This window comes from Charadrius vociferus, unplaced genomic scaffold (genome assembly GCF_000708025.1).
Source record: "Charadrius vociferus isolate BGI_N301 unplaced genomic scaffold, ASM70802v2 scaffold282, whole genome shotgun sequence".
Taxonomy (NCBI): Eukaryota; Metazoa; Chordata; class Aves; order Charadriiformes; family Charadriidae; genus Charadrius; species Charadrius vociferus.
This window is the reverse complement of record NW_009647731.1, coordinates 1363928-1388682: the sequence shown is the minus strand read 5'-3', so window position 1 is coordinate 1388682 and position 24755 is coordinate 1363928. Positions and strand designations below refer to the sequence as shown.

The following is a 24755-nucleotide window of genomic DNA, read 5'->3' as shown; positions in this document are numbered from 1 at the left end:
CTCTTTCCAGACCAAAAAACAGCTCATTGGCTTTGAGGTCAGAAGATAAGACTGTATTAGTGCAGCAAACCAAACAAGAAAAGTCTCTTCCCCAAGTGCCAGCTTAGTCACCGAGAAGCTTGTCTTAAAGTACCCTACCAAATACTGTTTCACTCTGCGGACCGTTTCACTCTGAAAAGGGTGAGACAGACAGGCAACTGCTACAGACAGGCTGCTTAACGTGCAAATAGAAGGCACTGACACAGCTCTATTAAAGAGACTGTTAAGAGAACCTACACTGGACTAGAAAATTTAAAAGGCTCCGAAAGGGGTCTTATATGTAAGATAAGTTAACATATAACATATTGTAGGTTATTTTATATCTAAGAGGGAGACTTTAGACTCAGATGTTTTCTTCAGATCCTGCAGTCAATACATAGAAAACATGAGTATGAATTCATCACTGCATGGTCAGTATCAAAAAGCTGCTGTATAATACAACTTAGGCAGGACAGGAACCTCAAACACTGGCAAAAATGATGACAGTCACCTGGATTTAGATGCTTAAGAGCAGCAAAAATCAAGGCAGAAAGGTGAGCCCAAATTTGGATGGCAACCAGGGAAGATAGCTACACAGCAAAGGTTACCAAAAAAATGCTTGTATCATATCAACTGCAACAAGAGACAGTCCCAATACGAAGGCAAGCAATAATCTGTGCTGGCATTGGTCTCTGTCAGTCAATACTTAAAAAAAATACCCCACAAGAGTTGCCACTGCCTCAGAGATTTGTCACAGAGGTTGGAAGAGCAATCCTGTTTTCATCTAGACCGTTCCCCTTTGAGAGTCAGCCAGCTGACTGAAAACCAGCACCAGAATCAGGAGTTACTGAGCAATTTATTAACTAGTAGAACGAGTACCAAATGTTACAAATTCAATAATCATTGATTTAGAAGGTACTTTACCTGTAAAGGACCTCAAACTAGCTTAAAAAAACGTTCTTCAAATATTTTCATTCAGATCTTGTGATGCTGGAGAGTGCCTTTCAAGTACATTATGTACTCAACCTTTCCACAAGTTTTCACGTGCTCACACTACAACATAATAGTCAATTTCCTGGTATAAATGAAACCCAGAAAGAGTAGTGCAAGAGGACATTTTCTAGGCACTCTGGTTCCCAGTTTTATGGCAAGTCTCCATCTGCATTAATGATTCCCAATTGTTAATACCTTAGCCCTCCCAGCCTTGGCATCCCTTTTGACTTCTAAATTTTCTCATCTCAGCAACTCCCTGTTTACATATATTGCTGCTGCTCAACTGCAGAGACCATAGGAAGAGATTTGCTTCTGAAGGAACTGCAACTTTTTTGGAAGTTACAGCCCTTCTGCTGCAAAGTGAGATCTTATCAGATGGGTGCTCCTCAGCTGTTTCAGGATAAGCAAATGAGGTTTTCTTACCAAGTGAAGACAAAACCAACAACACAGGAAATCAACAAAGAGCCACTGGGCAGACTTCCTATGGTTACTAACGGTTCTGTACCTTCACCTTTTCAATACTAAGAATTTGGAGTTATGTGAACAGCAGTTGAGTTTTTTTCCCAGCAAGCTGGACTGATGGAAGGACCACACTCTTTTGGGTTTTCACACAAAGATAATTCCCAAGATTTGACTGAGCACCGATGAGACAAGAGTCACACTGTGTAACAGAAGTGGCCTTTCAGAATGAGAGCAGGAAAAATGAGGCAGTGTATTTAACCCTGCAGTACCTGACTGGAAGACGTATCTGGCTAAGCCTTGCATTAACTCTGCTGGCCAGGTAGGTGGTGCCGACTCCCCCGTTTCTCTCTTTAGTCGAAACGTCAGCTCAAATCCAAAACCACTTGGTCCATCTGTTCCCGTAAACCTGGAGGGAATGAAAAATAAAAAGTCATGACATAATTCTTGTAACCATAGCAGGCTTCAAGATCAGGACCGTGGAAAAAGGATGAATGTTCTCCTCATAGAAAAGACAAGTTTAGAAATTCTCTTATTTCAGTCTAGTCTAGCTCAAATGGCATAACATTGAGGTTAGCTGATATAATACAATTTCAAAGATAACTATCATAGTAATGTTTTCAGTCAGAATAATGCAGTCTTGGAACCATGACCTCTTTCTTTGGACCAGCGGGATTTTCAGCAACCTGAATTTGTTTTTAAAACATCATTGTAAGCTTTGCACTGATAGCTAAATGGGGACATGAAAGAAAGTGCATAACAGAAAATAATGTTATTCAACTCCTGCGAATTCAAATTTCTATACATTGAGAAGTGGGATGCAACTAAAGTACTGGGTAATACATTCTTGGGTTGAAACAGTTGAATATTGTGATGTACAGCACACAATTTCTGCATTTGCGGATGGTCAGCAGGGGAGAGGGAAACAAGAAGATGCAAGCTGAAAGTTAATAATCTCTCACACCATGCATTAATTCTTAATTTGCTCTGCATATCCCTGCACACATTCTCCTTGCATAAGTAGGAGGACAACAGCGGAAAAGCATTGAATATGACCCACTAATGATCAAGAAGCAGTAGTTTGGCCATTTTGCCATTTGACAGAGATAGGTGCCAATTTGTTTGGTTTGGTCAGATAGGGTACACCCAGGAGAACGGTCATAATCAAAGCATCAAGCCTATAATGAAGAGGAGGAAATAAAGGATACCCCATACTACTCTTTGCTTCAACAAAACTAGTCCTCAAGAATCCCTTTTATTTTATTTATACATATGGGAAAGTTTTTGTTCCAAGTCCCAAACAGCTGAAAATGCCACATTTGCCTGTGGAAAAAGAAATGCCATGGATAAATACATAAGCTCGCAAACTTGAAAGAAAGTTGGGGACATCCATGTCGCCACTGTCACCACATCCCTTGCTTGGTTGCTGCAGCTGTCGCACAAAGAAAGAAGGATTTACACTGAGCATAAAGACACCTCACAGAAGCTTTCATAAACCAGTATCATTCTGCAAGTTCAAATCTCCAACACCTGCAGCCATTGGCAAATTCTCTGGAGAAACTTTGCAAATGTCTTGGATGCTGGAACCTTGGCTGGCACAAATGAAAGGTACAACGCACAAAGTGTTAACATTGTCCTACTTCTAAAAACAGACAAACAGAGCAGTCAGGAAAGTTATGAGAGCACTTTCCATTTGAAAAAAACAGCTCACCAGCAGTTGGTGACCAGTTCCAAGTCTTGGACGGATTGTTCCCATAGTAAGGAGTCTGGTCTGAAGCAGAAAGACTTTATAGTGATCCTGCCTAGTGACATGTTAAAACCGATCAAACTTAAGCATTGATGCAATTCTTTCATCATGAAATGTAACTTTATTTGAGAATTCTTCAACGAAGCTTTGATTGTGGTAGGCTTTCAAGTGTTGTAATGAAAGTAGTTAAGAAACATACCCAAGGATAGGACTAAACTATGGGACAGCCCAAAGAGATAACAATAGGTGCGACTGAAAACAAAGACAGCAGGTATTGAAAGTCATAGAATCATAGAATTGTTGAGGTTGGAAGGGACCTTTAAGATCACCAAGTCCAACCATTAACCTAACCTGACAAAACTACTTCTAAACCATGTCCCCAAGAATCTCGTCTACCCTTTTTTTAAATACCTCAAAGGATGGCAAATCCACCACCTCCCTGGGCAGCCTACTCCAACATTTGATAAACCTTTCAGTGAAAAATTTTTCCTAATATCCAATCTAAACTTCGCCTGGCATAACTGGAACCCATTTCCTCTCGTCCTAGCACACGTCACTAGACAGAAGTCGTCATCCAGACATCTACAATAAAGGGGAGTAAACAATGTAACAAATAAAGACTTTATTTCATTAGTATAAAATACACAAGCATGTCCATTTTTGTTTCCTTCCATATTATCCTCAACAAAGAATTTGAGAATTATACCCTACTGAAGCAAAATTCGCTATGAACAGAGCAGATAATGCATTTCAGAATGGTCAACTGGTACATACAAAACCTCTTTTAGGAAAGAAGTGTACCCTTAAGCAACAAGTCAAATAATTACATTTGGTTCTTAAACAAAGCAAGCGCTTACTGAATAACCAGCCAGCTAGGGAGTGGAATCTGGATGTGCAGCGAAACTTGTGTTCTGCAATCATGCATGCAGGTCCAACAAAAAGACTGGTAGAGGATGGCGATAGCCTCACAACTGTGAAGTTGTACTTTGTACATTCAGCAATCCTGTAGTGTTTTATTAATTTCACATATCAGTTAGCAAAGGAAAAAGAGAAATATTTCTTAAAGGGAGAAACAAAAATGCTTCAAAGCGGGTAGATTTCAAGGACTGATTCCAGGAAAAAGCATTCACCAGAAACTGAAACACATTATGAATGGGTCAATTTTAAGGATCAAAGTTAACAAAAAGCCTTCAAGCTGATCTTTCACAGTTAAAATTTTTGGAAAGTAAGATGACTCCGTATTGAATTTCCTCCTTTCAAGGCACGTTCTGAAACAACACAGCTTTACTTCTAATATGCATCAAGCTGGAGTTTAGTGGGGATTTTTTTTTTTTTTTAACTCCACAGACCTCTCTGCTTCCCAGAAATAACTGTTTAAGACAAGACCACACATGCTTTATATTGATCCATACGCAAGTTAGAGTAACAGAAGTGTTCAGGTGAGTATCCATCAAATTTAAAGCAAGACAAATATTTATGAGAACATTGCTGGTCAGCAATCACCAGTAGCTGCAAAGCAGTAAAACTGACAGGCAATGTTACTTACATGATTTTTTTGTATGGTAATGAAAGAGACTCTAAACCAGAAAAGTACTAACAGAAGAGAAATAGAATACAAGATAAGGACACGATCAGTAAGTTCTAAGATTTAAAAAAAAAAACCAAACAAACCTCTGAAGAACAAAAAGATGTATCTTCTAAAAAACAGTCAAAAATGCAGCAGCATGCAATGCTTATAATTCTCAAATTCTTAAATTAACAATTAAACCTTAGAAAAATCCTATTTGCATGTAAGATATTTGTGCTTAAAGATTAAATTTAAAATGTTTTTGAATAGCTAATGGCCACAGGTTGCTAAAAATACACTGCTTTGTTACGGTGAAATTTTAAATACATGCAATTCACCTGTATTGTGCAGCTGTTCCGAGGTAACAGTCTATAAAGTAAAAGCCTTTGTTCTGTTTAATTTTAGGTTGGTAATTTGTTTTTGAAGAAATTGTAACACATGTGGCTTTAAAAGCTTGCAATTATTTTAGAAATCCTTTCAGACAAGGAAGAAATATTAATGTTCAGAATGTAATTAGGATAGTAATTTTCAGTTAGCATTTTTGCCAAAGCTTTTGCTTTTATTCTTCAAAAAATGTACTTGAAATCAAGTCTTGTATTTGAAAGTAAGTTGAATGTAGCTTCAACAGCTGCCATAAAACTTCTCTCAATGAACAACGGACCAGAGCTCCTGGCCAAGGTCCGAAGGATGTACATGAGAATGGAGACAGATGTGAGCTTCAGGAACTAAACCAATCTATAACCCTGCCACGTGCCTCTGACCCTTGATCTAACAAAAATCACAGAGAAGAATCCAGTAGCAGAGTTATGCAGTTTGGCTTCTCTTATGGAAGTCATTTTCACTAGGGAGTGAGTGCTTAGACCAGCCTCGACTCCAAAATTTGTGAGGATAAGGATGCATCAGTCCGCTGGAGGAGAGGCAAATAGCAGCCACAGCCACCAAATGCATGGGAAATGAATTTGCCTGGTAAGAAGCCCAAGACCTCCAGATACAAGTGCCATATGAATAGAAGACCGAGTAAACGGCTTTTTATCCCCCACAACTGTAAAGAGACCACTTCCTTAGATCTGGACTCTAAGCACCTGCTGATTCCCCCAAAGCACCTGTGTCCAATTCTGTTCCAAGACCTTACCAATAAGAAAGAAGATGCACCTATTGTAACCAAGAAACGCATCCATGATTAGGGAGCTAATAAAGTGAGATTCCCCATAAACAAATTAATTTATACCAAGATATTCTATTACGCCCATGTGGAAACACTGGATTCCCAGGGCAGCCTCCTCCTTGCAGGTTACGACCCTACTGCTTGGGGGTTATCTCAGGAGGCTGCTGTGATACTGGACAAAAAAGGATCACACCTTGCAGAGCTGTCGATGTTCAAAATCATGCTCCTTCTCACAAGTCCACAATTTTCACCTAACTTCCAGAAAAGTCAACCACCTTCAGCCAACCATTGTCAACCAACAAGCTAAAAAAACCCCCCCAAAATAGTTCCAGAAGAGACAGACTGAAGAAGCCTCATTTCCATAGAGAACTGGGTGGAGGGGTGAGGATAACCCATAGATGGAAGAAGTCCTGCTAAAGCACATGGATGCCAGGTTTGCTCATGACCTCTTCCATCGACCCCCCAAGTTCACTGCTGTCTGCACCTGCACCAACCTGCTCCCTTCCAAGCAGGCAGCAAAGCATCCGCAGCAGGTTACCCCGACTCCTGTGTCAACTGCGAAGGTAACGTTTTTATCACACACTTTTTGTTCTACAACAGCAAGATTCTGGCACTATTTGGGGATGGTTCCTTTGTGAACAAAGGAGGTGGTGTTTTTGGGGTGATTTTTTTCTGGTTGTGGTTTGGTTGCTTGTTTTGTTTGTGTGTGGGGTGGGTTTTTTTTGGTTTTGTTTCATTTTTTTTTTTATCAGAAGGTGACCAATTCAGACTACAGCCAATTTAGAACAAAGGCTTTGGAGCTCAGTTCAGCATCTCAACACTGAAGTTCTTTACAGCTCATTTCTTCAGCAAAACAATTACAATGCAGCAGTCCAAACGTACCTCAGCTTCACAGTAAGATGATGATCTGAGATAGAGCGTGTGCAGGAAGAAAACCTCAAAATTAGTGTTTTGTATCTGTGAGTGGCTTCAGGTACTTAAACTGAAAGCTGCAACACAGCATTAAGTTTCTGTACTAACAGATCTGAATATTTCACATAGTTTGGTTTATGCCTTGGTTCTGCTGACCCCTGCACTTTTGAGTGCAAGCTTCTCTTAGATGCCCCTAAAATGCTAAGAAGGAAGGAAAAAAAAATAATCCCTATTTTGCCCAAACACTGTAAAGTTCCTAACTATAAAGAGACAGTATGGATTGTATTGTGCCTGCCACTGCTTTGCCCCCCCCCACCACAAAGGCACATCGCCTTTATAGCCAACCCAATGGCGAAGCAGCCGGATAAGTTTTCACAAAAAAACAAACATCGATGGAGAAATTCTTGGCTTGCTGCATGCCCACTGGCACACATCAGATAGTTTTATATTATGACTACAGCAGTAATGGAAGGCTCTGGTATCTGCCAAGTCAAATCCAACCCTATATTTAATATTAAAACCTTATTTTGTCGCAGGAACAAAAATAAACCTTTTGAAAGCCAAGGTCATATATTACATACCATTCTTTGGGTTAAAACTCCCTTTATCTGTTCAGCAAATCAGCTCAGCAGAACAGGGCACATTGCAGCACTGCGCATAACGCTGAAGGAGCCTGGCTTGTTCCTTTAATGAGGTAAGAGTTTCACTGATCATGATATTTAGTTCCAGCAAAAGAATCCAAAGAAATAGAGGCCCCTTTATTTACAGAGCGGTGCGGCCAGGCCCCCCGAGCCCCCCGCCACCCCGCGCTCTGCCAGGCCCTCTCCTGAAGCCACACACAGAGAACTGAAAAGCTGCTCCCCTCTGCAGCAGAGTACCCAGGGCGTTTTTCACATCAAATAACCCAGCTTAAGAGGATCAAAAGCCAAACTAGCCCTTTGCTTTAAAAGCAGCTCTGAAAACCAGAGGCTTTTCAGTTTAAATCAAAGCTATTTGCCAAACCATTTTCATTCTCACTTTTGCAAGGAACAAGAGGAGGTTTGCTTCACTGCAGCGCAAAACGGCTGTATTTCTCAAATTCTGCTTTTGAAAGCTGCACAGCTCTGGACAAGGAGCAGAGTGTACTAGGTGTTTATTTTTTGAGAGTTTGTGTATATAAACACATTAGGTGAACCAATCCCTGAAAATGGGAGTTTACGCAGGGAAATGCTGGCCCTTCACTACGATTATTTCAGCCAGGGAACAACAAGAAAGCTCTTTCAGGGTACGTGGGGACAGTTAGACTGTACCTTCACAAGTCACAGCTCCACTCCCAGCAGCTCCAGGGAGATAAACCAGGTCTCTTCTGGGAAGCGAGGGCAGGGCTCACGCTACTCAGGACTGACTTGTCCCAGCTTCAGTTTTCAGTCCCATCACCACTACTTTTGTCAAAGCCACTTAAGGTGCCTTTTGCTTCAGCTCCCTAATTGCGTTTCCCCACACCTTCTACAAAGACAAAGCTTCCTGCTCTGCTGCTGGTGAGCTACTCTGATACCATTTTGAAGGCTGCAGAAATACAGTATCACTACATTTCTAAGCCTGGCATCAGGAAGAGCTGCTGTTATTTTCATCAAAAAGCAGTTTTAATTCTACCACCCCCGCAAAAAAAGAAAGCACCACAGTAGTTGTCAATCCGTAGCTTTCAGTACTCCAGATCAGCCTACCAGGACATTTCAGAAGTCTGAGACGGTGGTTAGACCAAGCTGATGGGCAGGGCCCACCACTCTGCTTAACGAAACCAAAGTACCTCAAGGCCCAGCTCTCACTAGTGTTTTAAGACTGCGTAGCTGGTAACCATCCCAGAAGATTTTTCTGTTAGCTATTAACAACGTGGAGGACTGGTGTAACAAAAAGCATCAGCATACTCGACTGACTTCACAGGTCCTCCCTGAGAAAAATCAAGATGTATACCATTTCCCTTTCACTTCCCACATCTGCCTACAAACAAGCAACACAAAGGGTGATCTCCTGTCTAAAACCCAAGGAGAAGCCTTCAACTGGCTGCTAGAGCCATTGAGTTGAACACCTCAAGGTCTCCATCTCCTGGGAAGGACATCAGGCCAAGAGCTGATGTGCCCCCGAACAAGATTATACAGAGTCAGTCTTCTGAATTCAAGCTCCAAGTACATTACACAAATGACTCTCAGATTCCAGAGCTTCAGGAACAACAACAACAACAAAAAGTCACCCTAGTCACCCTACCTAGTGCTTCCAGCATCTTGCCTAACAGGAAATGGTTGTTTTTAGTGCAGCTGTCAAACAATATAAAAGTCTCGTCTGAGAGCCCTGGCAGCATGCTGGGACGCTCCTGTGAAGCAAGTTCATAAGAAAATAGGCACAGCACCCCCCCCTACATGAAAGGCTTAAACAGTACCCAGAAAAGTTATTTCAGCCAAAACCCACCTGCTTACTCACATGCTCTCCCAGATTGTCTCCTGGCATTGAAAAAACCATCAATTTTAAAGAAAAACACATAAAAACATCTGAGAAAAGCAGGGGGCGGTTATCTGGACATCAGATGGTTATCTCTTCAGAGTGCTTGACAGGAAATTCCACAAGCTCTCACCACCCTGAACCTAACCTTCATGCAGGGTCTTACTGGACCCCTTTCTAGCTTGATTTAAGAAAAAGCTTCATGCATAAGCAGAGCAAATACAAATGCAAGAAGAACACACGCTCAAAGATTTCTGTTCACTTAAAATCAAGGTCAGAAAGTGACACGTGGTGCTCAAGATGTCAGTCTATGGCTATGCCCAAAGCTATTGCTTAGACCTTGCCCTTGCAGTACATCACATCAAATGTGTAAGCCATCAACCAAATGGAAAACCTTTCTAGAAACAGCAAATTAATTTTTTTTAAAGAATTATTCCAACATCTAAATTCAAACAGATGCAGAAGCACTTGCTCTGCAGTTATTTGGAGGCAGGTTTCTCAGCTTTCCAAATACACATGTAGTATCCTCTTAAGAAAACTTACATTGAGATAGATCCGAGCAAAATTTGTGAATCGATTTGTGCTGGCCAGTATGAACTGTGCTTCACTGAGCTACCATTCAGTGAGCGCAGTGCTGTTACAGTGCAGGAGAGGGGAAGAAGAGACTTCAGTTTAAGTTTCATTCACACATACAGAACACTCTGTTCATATATTTTGCTATTCAGCTTCTTCAAGACTCAGCTGGTGACAACCTTGCCCCGAAGCCTAGAGATTCACAGTTTAGGTTGTTTTTTAAAAATTGTTTCTGTAAATAATGAATGTTGATACAACAAAGAAATTGATTTTTCCTCTAAACCTTCAGACTACAGTCACCTCAACCTTACTCCTAACTCTGCAGACACAACTGTCTTATACGAGATAGCGTCCCTTGAACTCCGTGATAATACAGTACGGGTTTCCAGCAGCTTTGGATACAAGCAACATGGGAATCCTGTGCATTTTGTAGACTTGCCAGATGGGCCACTTTTTAGACACCTAAATCAGTCAGGCATGTGAGAAGCACTTGGCACACAAACGTCATTAAAATGTATGCATACCAGTCACCTACATCACATGAGGAAAGGCCAAGTGCTGGGTTTGTTCGGCCTTAATAAAAGGCAGCTAAAAGGAGCAGGGGATCTTACTGCTTAACTACCTACTGGGAGGGCAAAGGGAAGATGGAGCCAGACCTTTCTCAGCAACGCGCACCAAAATGGCAAAGGTCAATTCCAGTTATATGTATCTGGAAATCTTTTTCACATTATAGTGGTCAAACCCTGAAACGGGATCCGGGGAGGCTGTGGAAGTTGGCCCTCTGAGCGGACATCAACTGGAAGCTTTCAGAGGTCCCTTCTAACCCAAGTGATCCTATGAAGCATCACGGCCAAGAACATGGGTATGAACTTTTACTACTGGTACCCTGTGTCCAAAATCAAGCTGGGAGGACCCACAGCGGATAATTCACAAACATGAGTTAAATTTGTTTTCAGAGGTGGTCACTATACTCAGCTCGTGCCCAGCCACATGGGAAACGGCTCCTGAACTCTGCTCTCTCCAGCCTAGCATGTTAAAGTAAACCACCATCAGTTTTCAGGTCACTTTAATGTGCTGGGTTGCAAGTTAAGCCAATTTGGGGGTTGCTTCTTCAAGGTTCAGCTATCCATACCATGAAACTAGTAGCATCTGGAAGAAGGACTGTATCCCGCTTAGCTGCTGGAGGTCAATATCTTCGAGCTCTATAGGTTTGGAATCATTATTGTCTCATTCTGGAGCACACCAACATACTGTTGTACATGTAAGGATAGTATGTGTAGATTAAGGGCAAAAGGCTGTAATGGCCCTGTCAGTGCCAAAGGGACCTGTCTGCTTCATTATTAACACTAAGTCAAGAAACTTCAGAATACTCTTAGAGTCCTAAAACAGCATCCAGTTGACCTAAGTTTGAATCCCTGGTCTGCTACAAACTTCCCATCCTCCTCAACAAGTTACTTAAGAATTTGATTCTCAGATGTGAAATAATGATATCTCCCTGCTTCAAAGAGTAGTGTGACACACTCATCATATAGGAAATGCTTATATACTCCATCTATCAAGGTCACAAAAGCTGGGAAATTAACTCCACATTCTGCACAGTGTGGACAAACACTGAACACGGGAAATGACTAAAACAATAAAATATGAAACAGGAGGTTGCATGGGATATGTCACACTCTACCCCAGCGGAAGATGTCCACATGAGGGCAGTTTACTTTTCTTTTTCTTAGTTTTATGGTGCATGGATGTAGCTATACCAGTAGGTGACTGTTTGATCTCCCATTTCAGTCATAACTAAACTGACAAGACCAAACTATTTCATCTTTATGATTCCCAAACACATATTAAAAATAATAATAATAATAATAAAAAAAAAATCTAGGTGAAATCAAGTGACTAGAGGATTGGCCATGCTTTTCAGCTTGAGGTCTCACACATTTCTCCGTGGAGCTACCCAGGCTTCCCACCTCACAGAACCCGTCCCAACCCAGCAGAGGTGTCCCCAAGAGCAGGTTTTCAACCATCACCTGCAGCACGCTGCCAGCACAGCTAGCACCGCACGCGAGGCTGCGCTTCTTGGCATGGCAGGGAAAGTGCAGACAGCCTCGCTGCAACGGCCTGGGGAAGTTGCCGCAGAGTTGCATCATCTTAATGCCCACTGAAAGGATCTGGAAAGAATAGCTAGGAGTATAATAAGGATTTACTACTTCATTCACAGAATAAGGGGCAGGGAACTAGTGAAAAAGAAAACAACTTATCAAGACCTGTACTTTAACATTTTACTTAAGCTGTCTGCACTGCACTTCAGAGCTACTTATCCTTCATTTCTACAAGGTCCAGCAGAACAGAGCTCTCGCTCAGCCTGAGCTGGAGGTGATTCTGCAAACACAGCATGCCGTCACTGCGCTATAGGGTGCGCTAGCGAAGACAACCTTTCATCTGCACACAGATCCCACTTCATATTGGGACTGAATCCTTAGCTCTGATGCACTGGTCTTTGCATAGCCTGCAGGGAGCAGTAATACATCTCCAAAACTACACCTAAGGGCTCAGCTGCAACCTCATCAGGCAAGAGAACACAAGCAAAGGGCCAGTTCGAGCCAGGAAGGCTCGAAGGGAAGGACGGTGTTGCTGTGTTTGGTGAGCAGCTGGGAAAAGGGCACTGGCTTTCCTTGCAGTGTCTGTTGGCTCCTTCCTAGCTCCCACCATGGAAAGTTCTGCAGCTGCTGGGAGGAACCCATTCGCATAACAAAAGCAGCTTTCAAAAGCAGTACGGGAGGGTGGAAAGAATAAGAGAAAAACCCAAAGCCAGAAGCTACACTGACAGCTAGTTAGGTTTTTTCAGCGTTGCCTAAAAGTGTCAGGCGAGGATCAGGGCTCCAACATGTTATGTAGAATATAAACACCAGTGTCTCTCATTACTTTCCTGCTGGCTAAAAAACATAGGTTAAAAAAAAAAATCACGCAAGAAACAACTTTAGCACACCCTCGAGCACATTATTAGGACTCTTACATAATTAAGTTCTCAGCTGTGCAATAAATGAGCTTGAGGCATAAAAGGTATTTAGAAGCTTTCAGGAGCCTGAACTCCCACAGATTTCAACTGGGATTTAGGCACCCAAGTATCCCTCTGGATCTGGGATTCAAATCCCTGATCTTTCACTTCATTAGCTGTGGAAATCAGGATGATAATTCCCTACTTGCTGAGCTGTTACACAGACTTACTTCATTGTAAAGAGTGCACTCCAAAACATGAGCACCAAACTGATGAGCACCATAAGAGATGTTAACCAATTAAACAGGCAGGGAAAGGCCCTTGGAGTTTGAACTGTGATTCCAGGGAAAAGAAAGCTCCAGGCTGCTGGTGAAAGAATCCCAAAAGGGAAACACGAGACAGCTGCAATGAAAAGTCTACTCTATATATGTTTTTTGGTTTTGTTTTTTTTTTTAATCTGCCTTTAAGTGTTAAGCTTCTCAAGCAAGACTATTGTTCCTTTGAAGCACTGGAAACTTTCAGAGGTAGAAATCAGAGGCTGATATTTTTCATCTATGGAAGTAAACACCTAGCTTGTGAATGTTATGCAGCCTCCATCCATTGTAAGACAAAATCCAAAAGGATAAAATAAATTTTGGCCTCTTTAACAAAGGAGGAAAGAAAGCATCATCACCCCGACTTCCTTTGAGTGGGACCAGGCTTACCCCTAAAGATTTTAATAGTGGCAAAACAGTTTTTGCATTTCAGCCAAACCAGTTATGGAAACTGCACAACTGTCGGTTTCTCTTACAAACAGGACTAAAATTGGGAGAGAGATGTCAGCTTACAGTGTATTTCAGTACCGCTTACTTTTTAGTGCAGTATGCACAAACACGCTCCTCACGTTCCTGATCACTTCAGGAGGAATAACCTACCCAGTATAAGAGTTCAGCATACAGCTCATCACAGCCGCTCTGTTACAGAAAATCCCCCATCCATCTCTGAACACTAAATTCTTTGCTGTTCTGCTTAATGTTACTCTTTTGGGTAAAAAAGAATTCAAGGCCCAGAGACATATTATTTTTGCGTAATAAAGTTATACATATGGATTCAACTTTGCTAGGAAATGTCAACTTAAGGCTTGTCTTCATGAGGAAATTTACTGTAACTAGTCTACCAGTATAATTATATTGCTGTAGTTCTACTGGTAAAATTCCCCTGTTGAGCCTTATTCATAACAACAGCCGCCTTTATGGTTTATTTTTGTCGACTACGCCAAAAAGGGCCCCTGCTCCAGAAAGGCCACAACAATTCACCGGGGAGGAAGGGAAGGAGCTATGCCACTGCAACTACAGCGGTAGAAAGAACAACAGTATAGAAATGGCAGTATTTCCCTATACTAATTATTTGCTACCAAAAAAAAAATTCAATTATGTAAGAAAACTCTACAGTAAATCAGATATCATTGCAGGTAAGGTATGTGCCAGGTTTATGCCACATCTCATAGCTTTACTAAAGTTCCCCAAGCCAGACACTGCCCTGCATCTGCACTTCCATGTGCATCCTTTTGTTCTTGCCTTTTCCCTGGCTGTTGCAGCGCATTTCCCAAGCGCAGGCTCTTTCCCCCATGCCCTTACAGGAGCGATGCCTCACAGCCCAGCCACTGTCCCGGGTCCCTGGACAGAGCACTGACCCTCCGAAACAAATGGGTGTTAAACAACAACCCCTCCAGTTTACAGTTTGCATCTTCAGGGACAAGAGATAGCTGAAAAGCAAACAACTTCCTTTGTAAAAGGGATTTTAAAACAATTGTCCTTCACTTCTGCAGTGCAAGAATGCTGAGCTAGACAAAACAATGAGCCATCTGTGCGCTCTTCCCTCCTTCCCTTGTCCCTACCCTCTGGGCTTAAATCAGAAGCTCCCCAAGAATGGCAGAGTCCCCCTTCACCTCCGCCCACCCTGCTTACATCCTGCAAAAAAACCAGTTTTCTGTCCATCTCTTTTTTTTTTTTTTGCTTTTTGTTCTTAAGAGCCCTTGCAAAATCTTCCTTTAAACCTCAGCCCTTTGTCAGGTGGTATCCCATCTACCCAGCTTTGTCAAGTGATCAAAAAATGCCTCCCACCAGACTATCCGTTCCTTGTTTACCATCCCTGGAGGCAGAGTGGCACTCAGGAGCCCTAACCACCCCTTTGTCCAAGGAAGGGAATACCATCTGAATGGGGGACCACCAAAGATTTGCAGCCCTCTTTTGTTAGCCTGGTGTCACTGCCTGTTGGGCCTCAATTCAAAATTGAGATGACAGTAGAGAGGCAGCCGAGTTTGGTAATTGCCATGGAGTTTCCATCTTAAGAGAGAGAAATACCAATAGCTTAAATTTTCATATAAAACTGGTCATTTTATTACCAGTGGTAATTTGTGGTTACCAGTTGTAACCACTGTCCCATCAAGGAACACTGACTATTCCAGTACTAGTCTGGAAGGCGTGTTCCCAATGCTAAATCTGTGTCGAGGAAAAAAAGGGGATTAGGTCTGAATAACAGCATTCAGATGCATCTCTTCAAACATTCATTTTGTTAGTATCATTATTCCAGCAGGCAAAGGGATAAAAAAAGTCAACCCTCCTTTGATCTCACAGCTGGAATGGCCACACAACTCAAAAAATGCTTTTACCTTCATGTCCCACTGAAAAAAAAAGCTCACTATCTTTTAATTCTTGCTTTTTAGAACATCCTAAACAGATCTTTATCACATAAAACAATCTTTCGCTAGAAGACCCAACTTTGATCCCCGGTCGCTCCTCTTCCCGGCAGGCTGAACTCGCCAGGAGAGCAGAGCCTGCACGCTCTCCCACGTCATTCAGCACTAACCCAGCTGGGAGATGAGAGTAAGGAAGCCCTGTCTTGGGCCAACTCTCCTCCCATATGCCAAGATCATAAACGTCAAAGTTCTGCTGACAAAAAGAAGTCATCCGGTTTGAATACCATGCCCCTTCCTCTGCATGGCAGCAAGAGGCTCATCTTACCGGGATGCACGTGCAGATGTGCTACTGAACAGGACGTGGGGCTTGCTGTCAGTAATGCTCAGCTATAAACCTACTTCCAATCTTTTTCCTTTTTTTATTGAAAACAGTCCTTCTTGTAAATTGAACTACTGTGCTGTAAACGTTAAACGAACTTCCTTCAATGCTTAAGAAAAAAACTTCAAGTCTAGCACAGTTCAAGCGTGCTCTCATCCCACAACCTCCGCACGCAAACACAGATACACCGCAGTGGACTTCTCTCTGTAGGTGGCCTACATCTTTCATATTATTAACGGTGCTAACTACCTCCAACAAATGACATTTGGAAGCCAAGTGCACTCTGCCTGGGAGGAGGGGAAAAAAAGATTTCCCCATGGTGACCATAGCTTCAAGGGAGGTCTGCCTCCAGCAGAGAAACGCAAGTCTCAGCCCTGGTGCACTGCCTTAGTCTTTGGAGGGACACCGTCAATGAGGCATGTAAATAAGCATGACGCTTGGTTTAACTGCTTTTTGCCTGGGAAGTTGGGAATTGAACCTTACACAATCACAGTTCTGCATGTGCTTCTTTAAAATGTCCCCACAATTTTTTGGTCAATTTCAATCATGTCCTCCACATGAAGAGTAGGCAGAAATAAACAGCCAGACAGAAGAGAATGATCTCCAGGCACTCCCAATAAACAGGTTTCAGTAGAAGCACAACTGTATTTCTAGGCACCAGAGAATCCACACAGGTGAGATCTGCTAAAAGTATCCTCATTTTGAGAAAGCTCAGTCTAACTCATATCTTTATAGACATGAAAAAAATCCAACCACAAGACAAATTCATTACAACACCCCAGATCTTATTGGGCCCCTGCAACTAGACCGCTCATTTCAACTCTGATGGATTCTCAAATAAGCTATCATTAAAAGGAGATGCTTTTTTGTCACAGAACTCCCTAATTCTGTGGCCTCTCCCTTCCCACTCTGTCATCAAACTTCCTCTCCCCTCTGTCTCAGAAAAAAGATCACCTTGAAAAAATAAGCATTACATTTGGGGTCAATCTCTGATAGACAAACAAGAGACCTAGGAAGAAAAAGGAAGTTGAGACTTTGGTGCCCATCTTGGACTCTCCCTCCTCCAAGTACCTGCTCTTGTATCTGCTTCCTAAACTGATGCTTCCCAATGTCCTCTTCCATGTCATTCCCTTTAGCTGGGGCAGATGGTCCACCTCCAGCAACAGTACACAGAAGAAACATTTCTTCAGTGCACTGGCTAGAGCTCAGTTCCCACAGATGAAGCCACGGCAACATGAAGCAGGAAGATATGGAGACCTGAAAAAAGCTCCTCAGGGTGACCATAAATCTCCAGAATTTCATTGCTGTGGTGGCTGCTCCCCACAACCAGCCCATCACAGTCACACCTCTCAAAAATCTGACCCAGGAGCAGAACCACTATTTCCTGATGCTCAACTTGAGGATGTGTCCCAAAAACTCAACATCACTTCCCTATTCTATATGCTCAAGTTGCTACCAGGCTGCCAGCCCTGGCACGCAGGTGTCCTTTGACTTCAGGACTAACAGCCTAGTGAAACAAAATGAGGATGAGGAGCATTTGCATGCCTGTACTATTATTTAAGAAAGTCCTCGGTTTCTTCTTCATGAAGTATGCTTCAATACCACTCTTGAAAGAAACTGGACACCATACAAGGTGGAATAAAACCTTTGGGTTTTAATAATTTTCCTTGAATTTCAGGCTCAACTTCCAAACTAAAACAATTTCATAAAATCATAGAATGGTTTGGGTTAGAAGGGACCTTAAAGATCATCTAGTTTCAACCCCCCGGCATGGGCAAGCTCACCTAGAGCCTCCACTAGACCAGGTTACTCAAAGCCCCATCCAACCTTGCCTTGATCTTTCATCTTGCCAAGATAGACATGCTGAACTCTATAGAAGCTGTTTCAAAATCTTATCTGAAATATGGATCCATAACTTACACCACCCCTCTCTAATCTACTGTCTTCCCAAAGGGCCTTTATTTTACTGCATTTTCATGAAAACAAAGAGGGGCAGAGTCAGTCTCCACCATTTTAAAAGCATTCACTGTCACCTTGGAGTTGGTGTAATATTTCAGCCGTGCTTTAGGCATGTGGCTTATAAAGCACTTAGGGACCCATTAAATACCAAAATTTAAGGCTAAAGGCTGGCAAGCTGAGGGCAGCGAGCTTTAAAATTTATGAAAGGCTACAGAACTAAGAGGCCACTAAAGTGACAGCTGTCAGCACCACTCCATCCTACATTCATGCAGCCTCAAAGGAGAAGCCAGCACGCACTCAAAAGAAAGAGAGCACTCGTTCCAACTTTCAGGCTATTTTCTAAATACTCTTTTCAAACTCCTTTCATACTCGGAAAAAGCCTTCCAGAAAACATCCACCCCTCTGCAAGCCTCGCATTTGTTACCTGATCCAGTTTTGCGCTCCTTTTTCTTCCTCCCAGCTCTAACAAGCATCCTTGCCCTTTTACAAGTTAAGGTCATTCAGAGGATCTATACAAGCAAGCAGAACACAAGCTGGACTGCAGATCTTGAAAGGCTCATGCTTACCCTCACCTTTAATAGGGAGGCACCACCCACAGAGACAACACGTTATCCCGGCATGCACCGCTCCCTCCTGATCCAAATGGTAAGTAGCACAAATCAAAAGGACCACAGCAAGTTGGAACCTGTTGTCTCGGCGGGTGGTACCCTGCATCTGTATTAGAGATGAAGGCAGCTGTAATCTCTTCGGTTTTATGCAAATGGGATGCAGCGCTTTGGCTTCTGGCTAGCTGCCAGGACAGAAAAAAAAAAACAAATCAAAACAAAAAAAACGCCGCCCTTGTCAATATGAAGTTTGTGTAGATCAGGAAACCCAATTATTGGAATTTGCATAAAAAGCTAAACATCAAAACACAGTTGGCGTGTTTCTTCTCAGGATGTGGGAAGGCCACAAATACAAATCTTATCTCTTAACTTAGCCATAATTTAAGTTTTGCTTTCTATTGTGGCTCTGAATTACAACCTTGCAATTTTAATACAAATAAGACTATTCAAGGTTTTCAGGAATACTATTGCATCATGGTTCTTATTTTCCACACACTTTTAAAACTGTTAACAAAAAGGGTGAGCACTCAAACAGTTAATTGGAGATTCAGCCTTGGCCTCACAACGAACTGGAGATAAAAGTCAGTCTGGTGAAAACACACATCGCTTCCTCACTCTCTGGACAGCCCGGCTGGAGCACGCCATGGCGCCGCAGTAGCTGAAGCTGGTACTGTCATGGATGGAGTCCGAGCCCAGCTACGCTTGCTGACGCGGCCTTCCTCAGGCACCCGTTCTCCACGTAGGCAGACGGCACAGGAAGGATCAGGTGCCTGTGCCCTGGCCATGCTGACGGCCTGGCATAGGAGCATGACTCTGCAATTGCCAGCTGAGGCACCGTGATTTGCGCAGACGCGTGGGGACACGTTTCCTGCTGCTGATTTTGCTGTGGGACAGTAGCTGCCAGCAAGGGGTAGAAAAGGGATTAGGACCTGTCTCCTCTCCCACAGCCTCACCGGCCACACGCTCCCTGCCAGCGTGCTCACATGCTACACATGTACTCGTTGCTGCAGTAGACAATCTTTCTTTCAGAAAGCGAGAACAGCCCGAAGAAAGGCTCTACTCTAACCCTGCTGAATAGATTCAAGAAGTTACACATCAGTTTTGATTTTAAAGTAGATAGAAAAAGTTAAAAACAGAGAACAACTTGCAAAAATGTCCCGGAAGAATTTCTGCTGTCACTCAAATTGTGCAACATACTCGACTGGAGAGACTTATTTCCATGCAAGCAGCTTGGCATGAAATCCCACCGAAAGGCTTGTGGTTCCCTAACGCTGTCATGACGTCATGATTTAGGATTTTTAGAGTAATCAGCCCAGCACAGCTGGTGTCATGGTTGCCATTATACCATGAAACACTGAGTGGTTTTAAATGAAAAAGGTTTCCCCGTTTGAAATTCTTAGATTTCTTCCATCTTATTCTGTGGATTCTTAAAACCAGACCAGTTCTGTAAGCATAGAATAGCTGATATTTAAGCAGAGCAGGAAATAGTGCTGCTTTAACTGAAAATAAATCTGTCAACAAGGAGGCACAGACTCCACTTCAGACTTTTCAGGTTCTTATTAAAAAATATAAATTAAAGTCAACATTTTCACGTTACTTGCTACATCTGTTTGCTATTCCATTATAAATAAAAATATAGGGGCCTCCAATTCAGTGTTGGTTCACTCAAAATCAAAAAGTCCTTTTCATTTAATACTGCATTATAATTGGTCTAGATTGTACTGTATTACCAGAAGAGGTCCATGAGTAATACGCTATGCATTACCCAAAGTCAAGCTGAGAGACTAAAAAGCCCTTTGCAGTGTACCATCCTTCCCTTTCTAAAGGATGAAGGACAGCAAAGTCATGGAAGCACATCCCCAATATATGAACCTTTCCAGCTGATACAAGCAGGTCTGGCGCTGCACTCTTTGCAGAGTGAGCTGGGAAACAAACAAAAAAACCCCAAAACTAACCCTTATCTCTAGAGGCCAGGGCAGTTGAGCAGAGTTCAACTGGAGGAAGTCTGCTAAAGGTTTAAACAACTCCCCTGTCACCCCACACTCCCACCAACACACTTTACCTGGGACAGCAGAATCCCACAGTGCTTCAAGCAACAAAGAGACCGACAGTCATTTTCTTCAACAAGGGCTTTACTAAATTCTCTGATGGAGAACAAGAGCCTACGGAGCATGCAGGAAAATCACTACATTGCTGCAATGAGCACAGTGATGTGAGTTCACATAGCAATTGTGTTTCTAGAGTAGTTAGCAAACAGTAACTGCTGTTGGGAGCAAGAATTGATGGTGGGTGCTGAGCTCCTTTGAAAACCTTCTCTCTGTCTGTCTACAGTGCTCGCCTACCTTGTGATAACTTCAGGTTCAATGTTTAAGAGACACGTAGGTTTTGACAGCTTTACCACGTGCATAATTGTATATTAAGACTATTCACCATAAAGGCAGAGCCAACCTTCTCGACAGCACACGTAGTATTACGTTTTGTAGCTCCAAGAATGAGGCCAAAATAAAGGTAACAAACTGCAGACAGCTGAACATTTCAGGGCGAGTGACCCAATGATGCCCTGCTCTGCAGCCAGGAACACTGTCCCAGCCACACAGAGAGGAGGGAAACACGTGCATATACCCAGGGCACGGAAGTCACTTTGACGGATCTGTGCAGGCGTGTGCTCAAGAGGTTGCAGCCAACATCCCCAAAGCAGTGCAGCAGCAAGGGCTCACCATTTGCTTGTGCTGCCCAGCTGCAGCAGCCTCGGGCAGCGCAGTGCCGGGGGCAGCCGAGGCACACCGGTTCTCTAAGCCTCCTCCCAGGCTCATGCACATGCAGGGCACTCAGGAACTGCTCCTGCTTCACTTAGCAGGCCTTGGAAATTGCCTACAGCCTATGTCTAGATATAGGGGGTTAATTCCTGTGCCCTGCAACCAGCAAAAGGCATATTCCACTATCTCAATCCAAATTTCCAGACTAAACCATACGACAGCATGAAGAGTTAGGAGGTCCCGTGCCAGGAAGTTATTTAAAGTGATGACATTCCACCTGTGTGATATTTTCACTCCTCCGCCCCCAAGTTTTCCACTACAGAAGAACAAAAGATTTTGGTCTAGCTGACAAGTTGTGGGAGTGAGAATCCAGAGCGTGTGCCAGGGCCAAGGAGGTTGTGTCCTTCTACAATTTGCTGCTTCATTCATACAAACACATCACCCTTCAGTCTTCAGCTGAGACCCTCATATCCACTCCCTGCTCTCACCCAAAACCACCAGGAAAGAGTTTCACCATGAGAATAGTCAGCCTCACCAAGAGAAAAGTCTCACCAACCTCAGGCTGACAAGTCACCAGAGAGAGGAAGTCAGCACAGCACTTACTCTCTCCAAAATTAGTCCCATCAAAACAAGGCTGGCAAACACACATCACCTAATCATGGCAACCTCAGATTTTCAGTGGCAAAGATGAAATATCATGATCTGAGAACAAACGCACCATGTGAAGGCCTGCATGTCCGTGGTAGGATCTCTTGTAGAAGTGAGGGAAGGAAGCCTTTAACTTCATTTCTCTCCATTTCTTTCACTTGCCCTACCTTTCCTCTGCTCCAGCAACTAGTGACTAGTTGCTAATAGATGTGTTGGTTAAATACCCCAGGCAGTTCTCTGTGACGCTACGGTCCTGTATAAACTCCAGTCTTAAGAGACTTGTCTTCTGAAAAACAGTTCTGTAACCACAAACATGAGAAACTGCCTTGAGGACATGGGTAAGGTTAAAGAAACTGTCTGACTGCTGCCGTTGCAAAAGAAGCACCTGGGTGAAAAAAACTGGTGGCTGAATCTTAACCAAGAGAAACAAAAGAGGCAAAGCTTGGATGAACAAACTGGGGCCTTTGCTGCACCATTCATCAAGGACATTTAGCCTGTAACTATGAAACAGCGCAAAGACAGTTTCAGTAAACAGGGACAGCAGAAACCTTCTGCCATTTCTGGCTGGTTAAAAGGCCATGTTCACAGCCTCAAGATCATGACAGCTTGGCTACTGCTACTCACTTTAACTGGAGTTAACGAACAAGGTCAGTAAAAGAAAAACAGGAATAAGGTTAGATCATGCTGCTTGCCTGGTCCAATACAAAATGCCTGCTAAAGACCAACAAGCTAAGATAATCATTTAATTATTGGAGAAAAGACAGTCAAACAATTAGAATTTTATGCTTCTGTTACACAGATTGGCATTTATACAGCAGCCACTGGGGTGGCAGTCCGCTGACAGTAACACTGCTGTGCCAGCAATAGGAAAAATGCCCTTACAGCAGTTTTCCAGAGGAAGGCATTTAACATGCACAGGGAGGGGTCAGGATTTAAGCATATGACCATAACAGACTACCAAGAGTGAAAAACACAACAAGACATTCAGTTAAAAAAAAAAAAAGTTTCCCAACCAGTTTAAAAAAAAAAAAAAAAGTCACTCGACTAACACTAACAAGGAAATGTATTGCATTCAAAGCCTGCAGAGGGGAACAGAGTAATTCTTCTACATCCAAGAACAGGCATACGTCACCCCTTGTGAGACCAAGGCTAGGCTATCCTCAGCAGAAAACCAGCTGTTCAAATAATAAGAACAGCAGGACAGGGTTTTACCTACGGCCCCCCAAAACGCAACACAAAACACAACATGCAGCAACAGAACTTAAATGACACTTACTCATGTACTCTGTTGTCTCCGTACAAGTCACTTAACCCAAAGCTGACGTAGTGCCAGTGCTCGGGAACATTCAGCGCTGGGTTTCCCAGGTTTCTGTACATGCTAACGTAGTCCAGAGGATCAGGTCCTCCCAACCTGCATAAAAAACAGGAAGATTTTTGGGTAAGTTAGTTTATTCAAGACAAATGGGAAGTTTCCACAGGTGCTACAAGGGGCTGGCTGTACAAAGACCTGCTTTAAAACATAGCTAGTGACAAAAATGAAGTTAGCATGTTTGAGTTACCTCTAAAAAAAAAAAAAAAAAAAAATTATTGAGGAGAAATGGTAAGTTAAGTTCAGAAAGCTTCAAGCACAAGCAGGCAAAGTACATGTATGCAACATACTACAATGTTTCTAATATTAAAGCATAAAAACCTCCAGAAAATCATATTAAAGCTTCCACAAAACACAAAGAAAATTGGGAAATTGTACTAGTAGAAGACCACACTGCACTGTAAGCTCTTAACTCGGTCCAGAGGCACATACCTCAATTAAAAACAAAACAAAACCAAACCTGACACTATTCCTCAAAGCAGAATTTGAAATAGCTAAGTTTTGAGGAGAGTAATCCATACTTCTGAACATAAACATGATAGTAAAATAGTGGAGGAGAAAAACATTGATTCAGAGAAATTAGTACCAGAACTTCAAAAATACACTAGCTGCATTAATCAAGAATGAGTAAAAAGCATCATTGCAACCTCTGCTTCACCACTAGAATGGGTTCCTTAAAATAACATTATTTAAAAGTCAATGCAGCACAGCCAGAATACATTAAGCAGCAATCACCAAAACCTGTAACCACCCTTCCCCGGCACAAGGCAGGGAGGCTGGTGTGCCAACAGAGAGCACAGCACACTCCTGCCGCTTGCCATCATCTCTGCCCGCGCAGAGGCAGGCCAACACCCCACCGAAGGAAGGAATATACTAGACTGTTTTGCACACTGTTCACCTTGTCAATCATAAAACACACAGGTAGAAAGATGATAGAAGAGACAAGACATCAAACCACCTACCACGAGCATTTATGGAATAGCCTGAACAGCTGTTTAACGGTTTCCTGCCTCCGATTCACTTCTTCAAGTAAAATACTCTCAACTGCTCCAAACAAGAAAATCCAGACCAAGATGATCCCCTTAATTCAAACCACTTATTACACACTAATTCCCCTCCTCTGCATTGCCTGTTTAGACCCTGACTCTATCATCTGCAGGTTGCAGGGCATGCCCGTGCTTCCCTCGCCAGCTCTTGGGGTTTGTGTATCACCATTATGCACGCCACAACCGCTGCACAAAAAGCGTTTGAGCACCTCAGTTTTGTTCCCTGGTTAAAGTACCGCTGTCTTATATCAAACACTGGCAGGCTTGGGAAGAAATACTTTCCCAGCATACAGGGTGCTAGTCCACTACCACTGCTCCATGGTAGTGGACTTTACATGCGGAGATTCATACCTTGCCTTACCAAGGATGCTCTGGGGTCATCAAACAGCAAAGCTTAATTGCAATTATCCAACCT

General features: G+C 42.8%; 1 protein-coding gene across 1 annotated transcript in view; it reads right to left on the bottom strand.

Moving 5' to 3' along the window:
* The window catches only part of SUFU (suppressor of fused homolog (Drosophila)), an 84408-nt gene extending 61078 nt beyond the window's left edge, over positions 1 to 23330 (bottom strand). The window contains exons 1-2 of the mRNA XM_009881528.1: positions 23202 to 23330; positions 1743 to 1879 (exon numbers count right to left, since the gene is read on the bottom strand). Of these exons, the coding sequence (XP_009879830.1) occupies positions 1743 to 1879; positions 23202 to 23302 (238 nt within the window). The 5' untranslated portion in view covers positions 23303 to 23330. The remainder of the gene's footprint in view (positions 1 to 1742; positions 1880 to 23201) is intronic.
* Positions 23331 to 24755: the final 1425 nt, after the last annotated feature.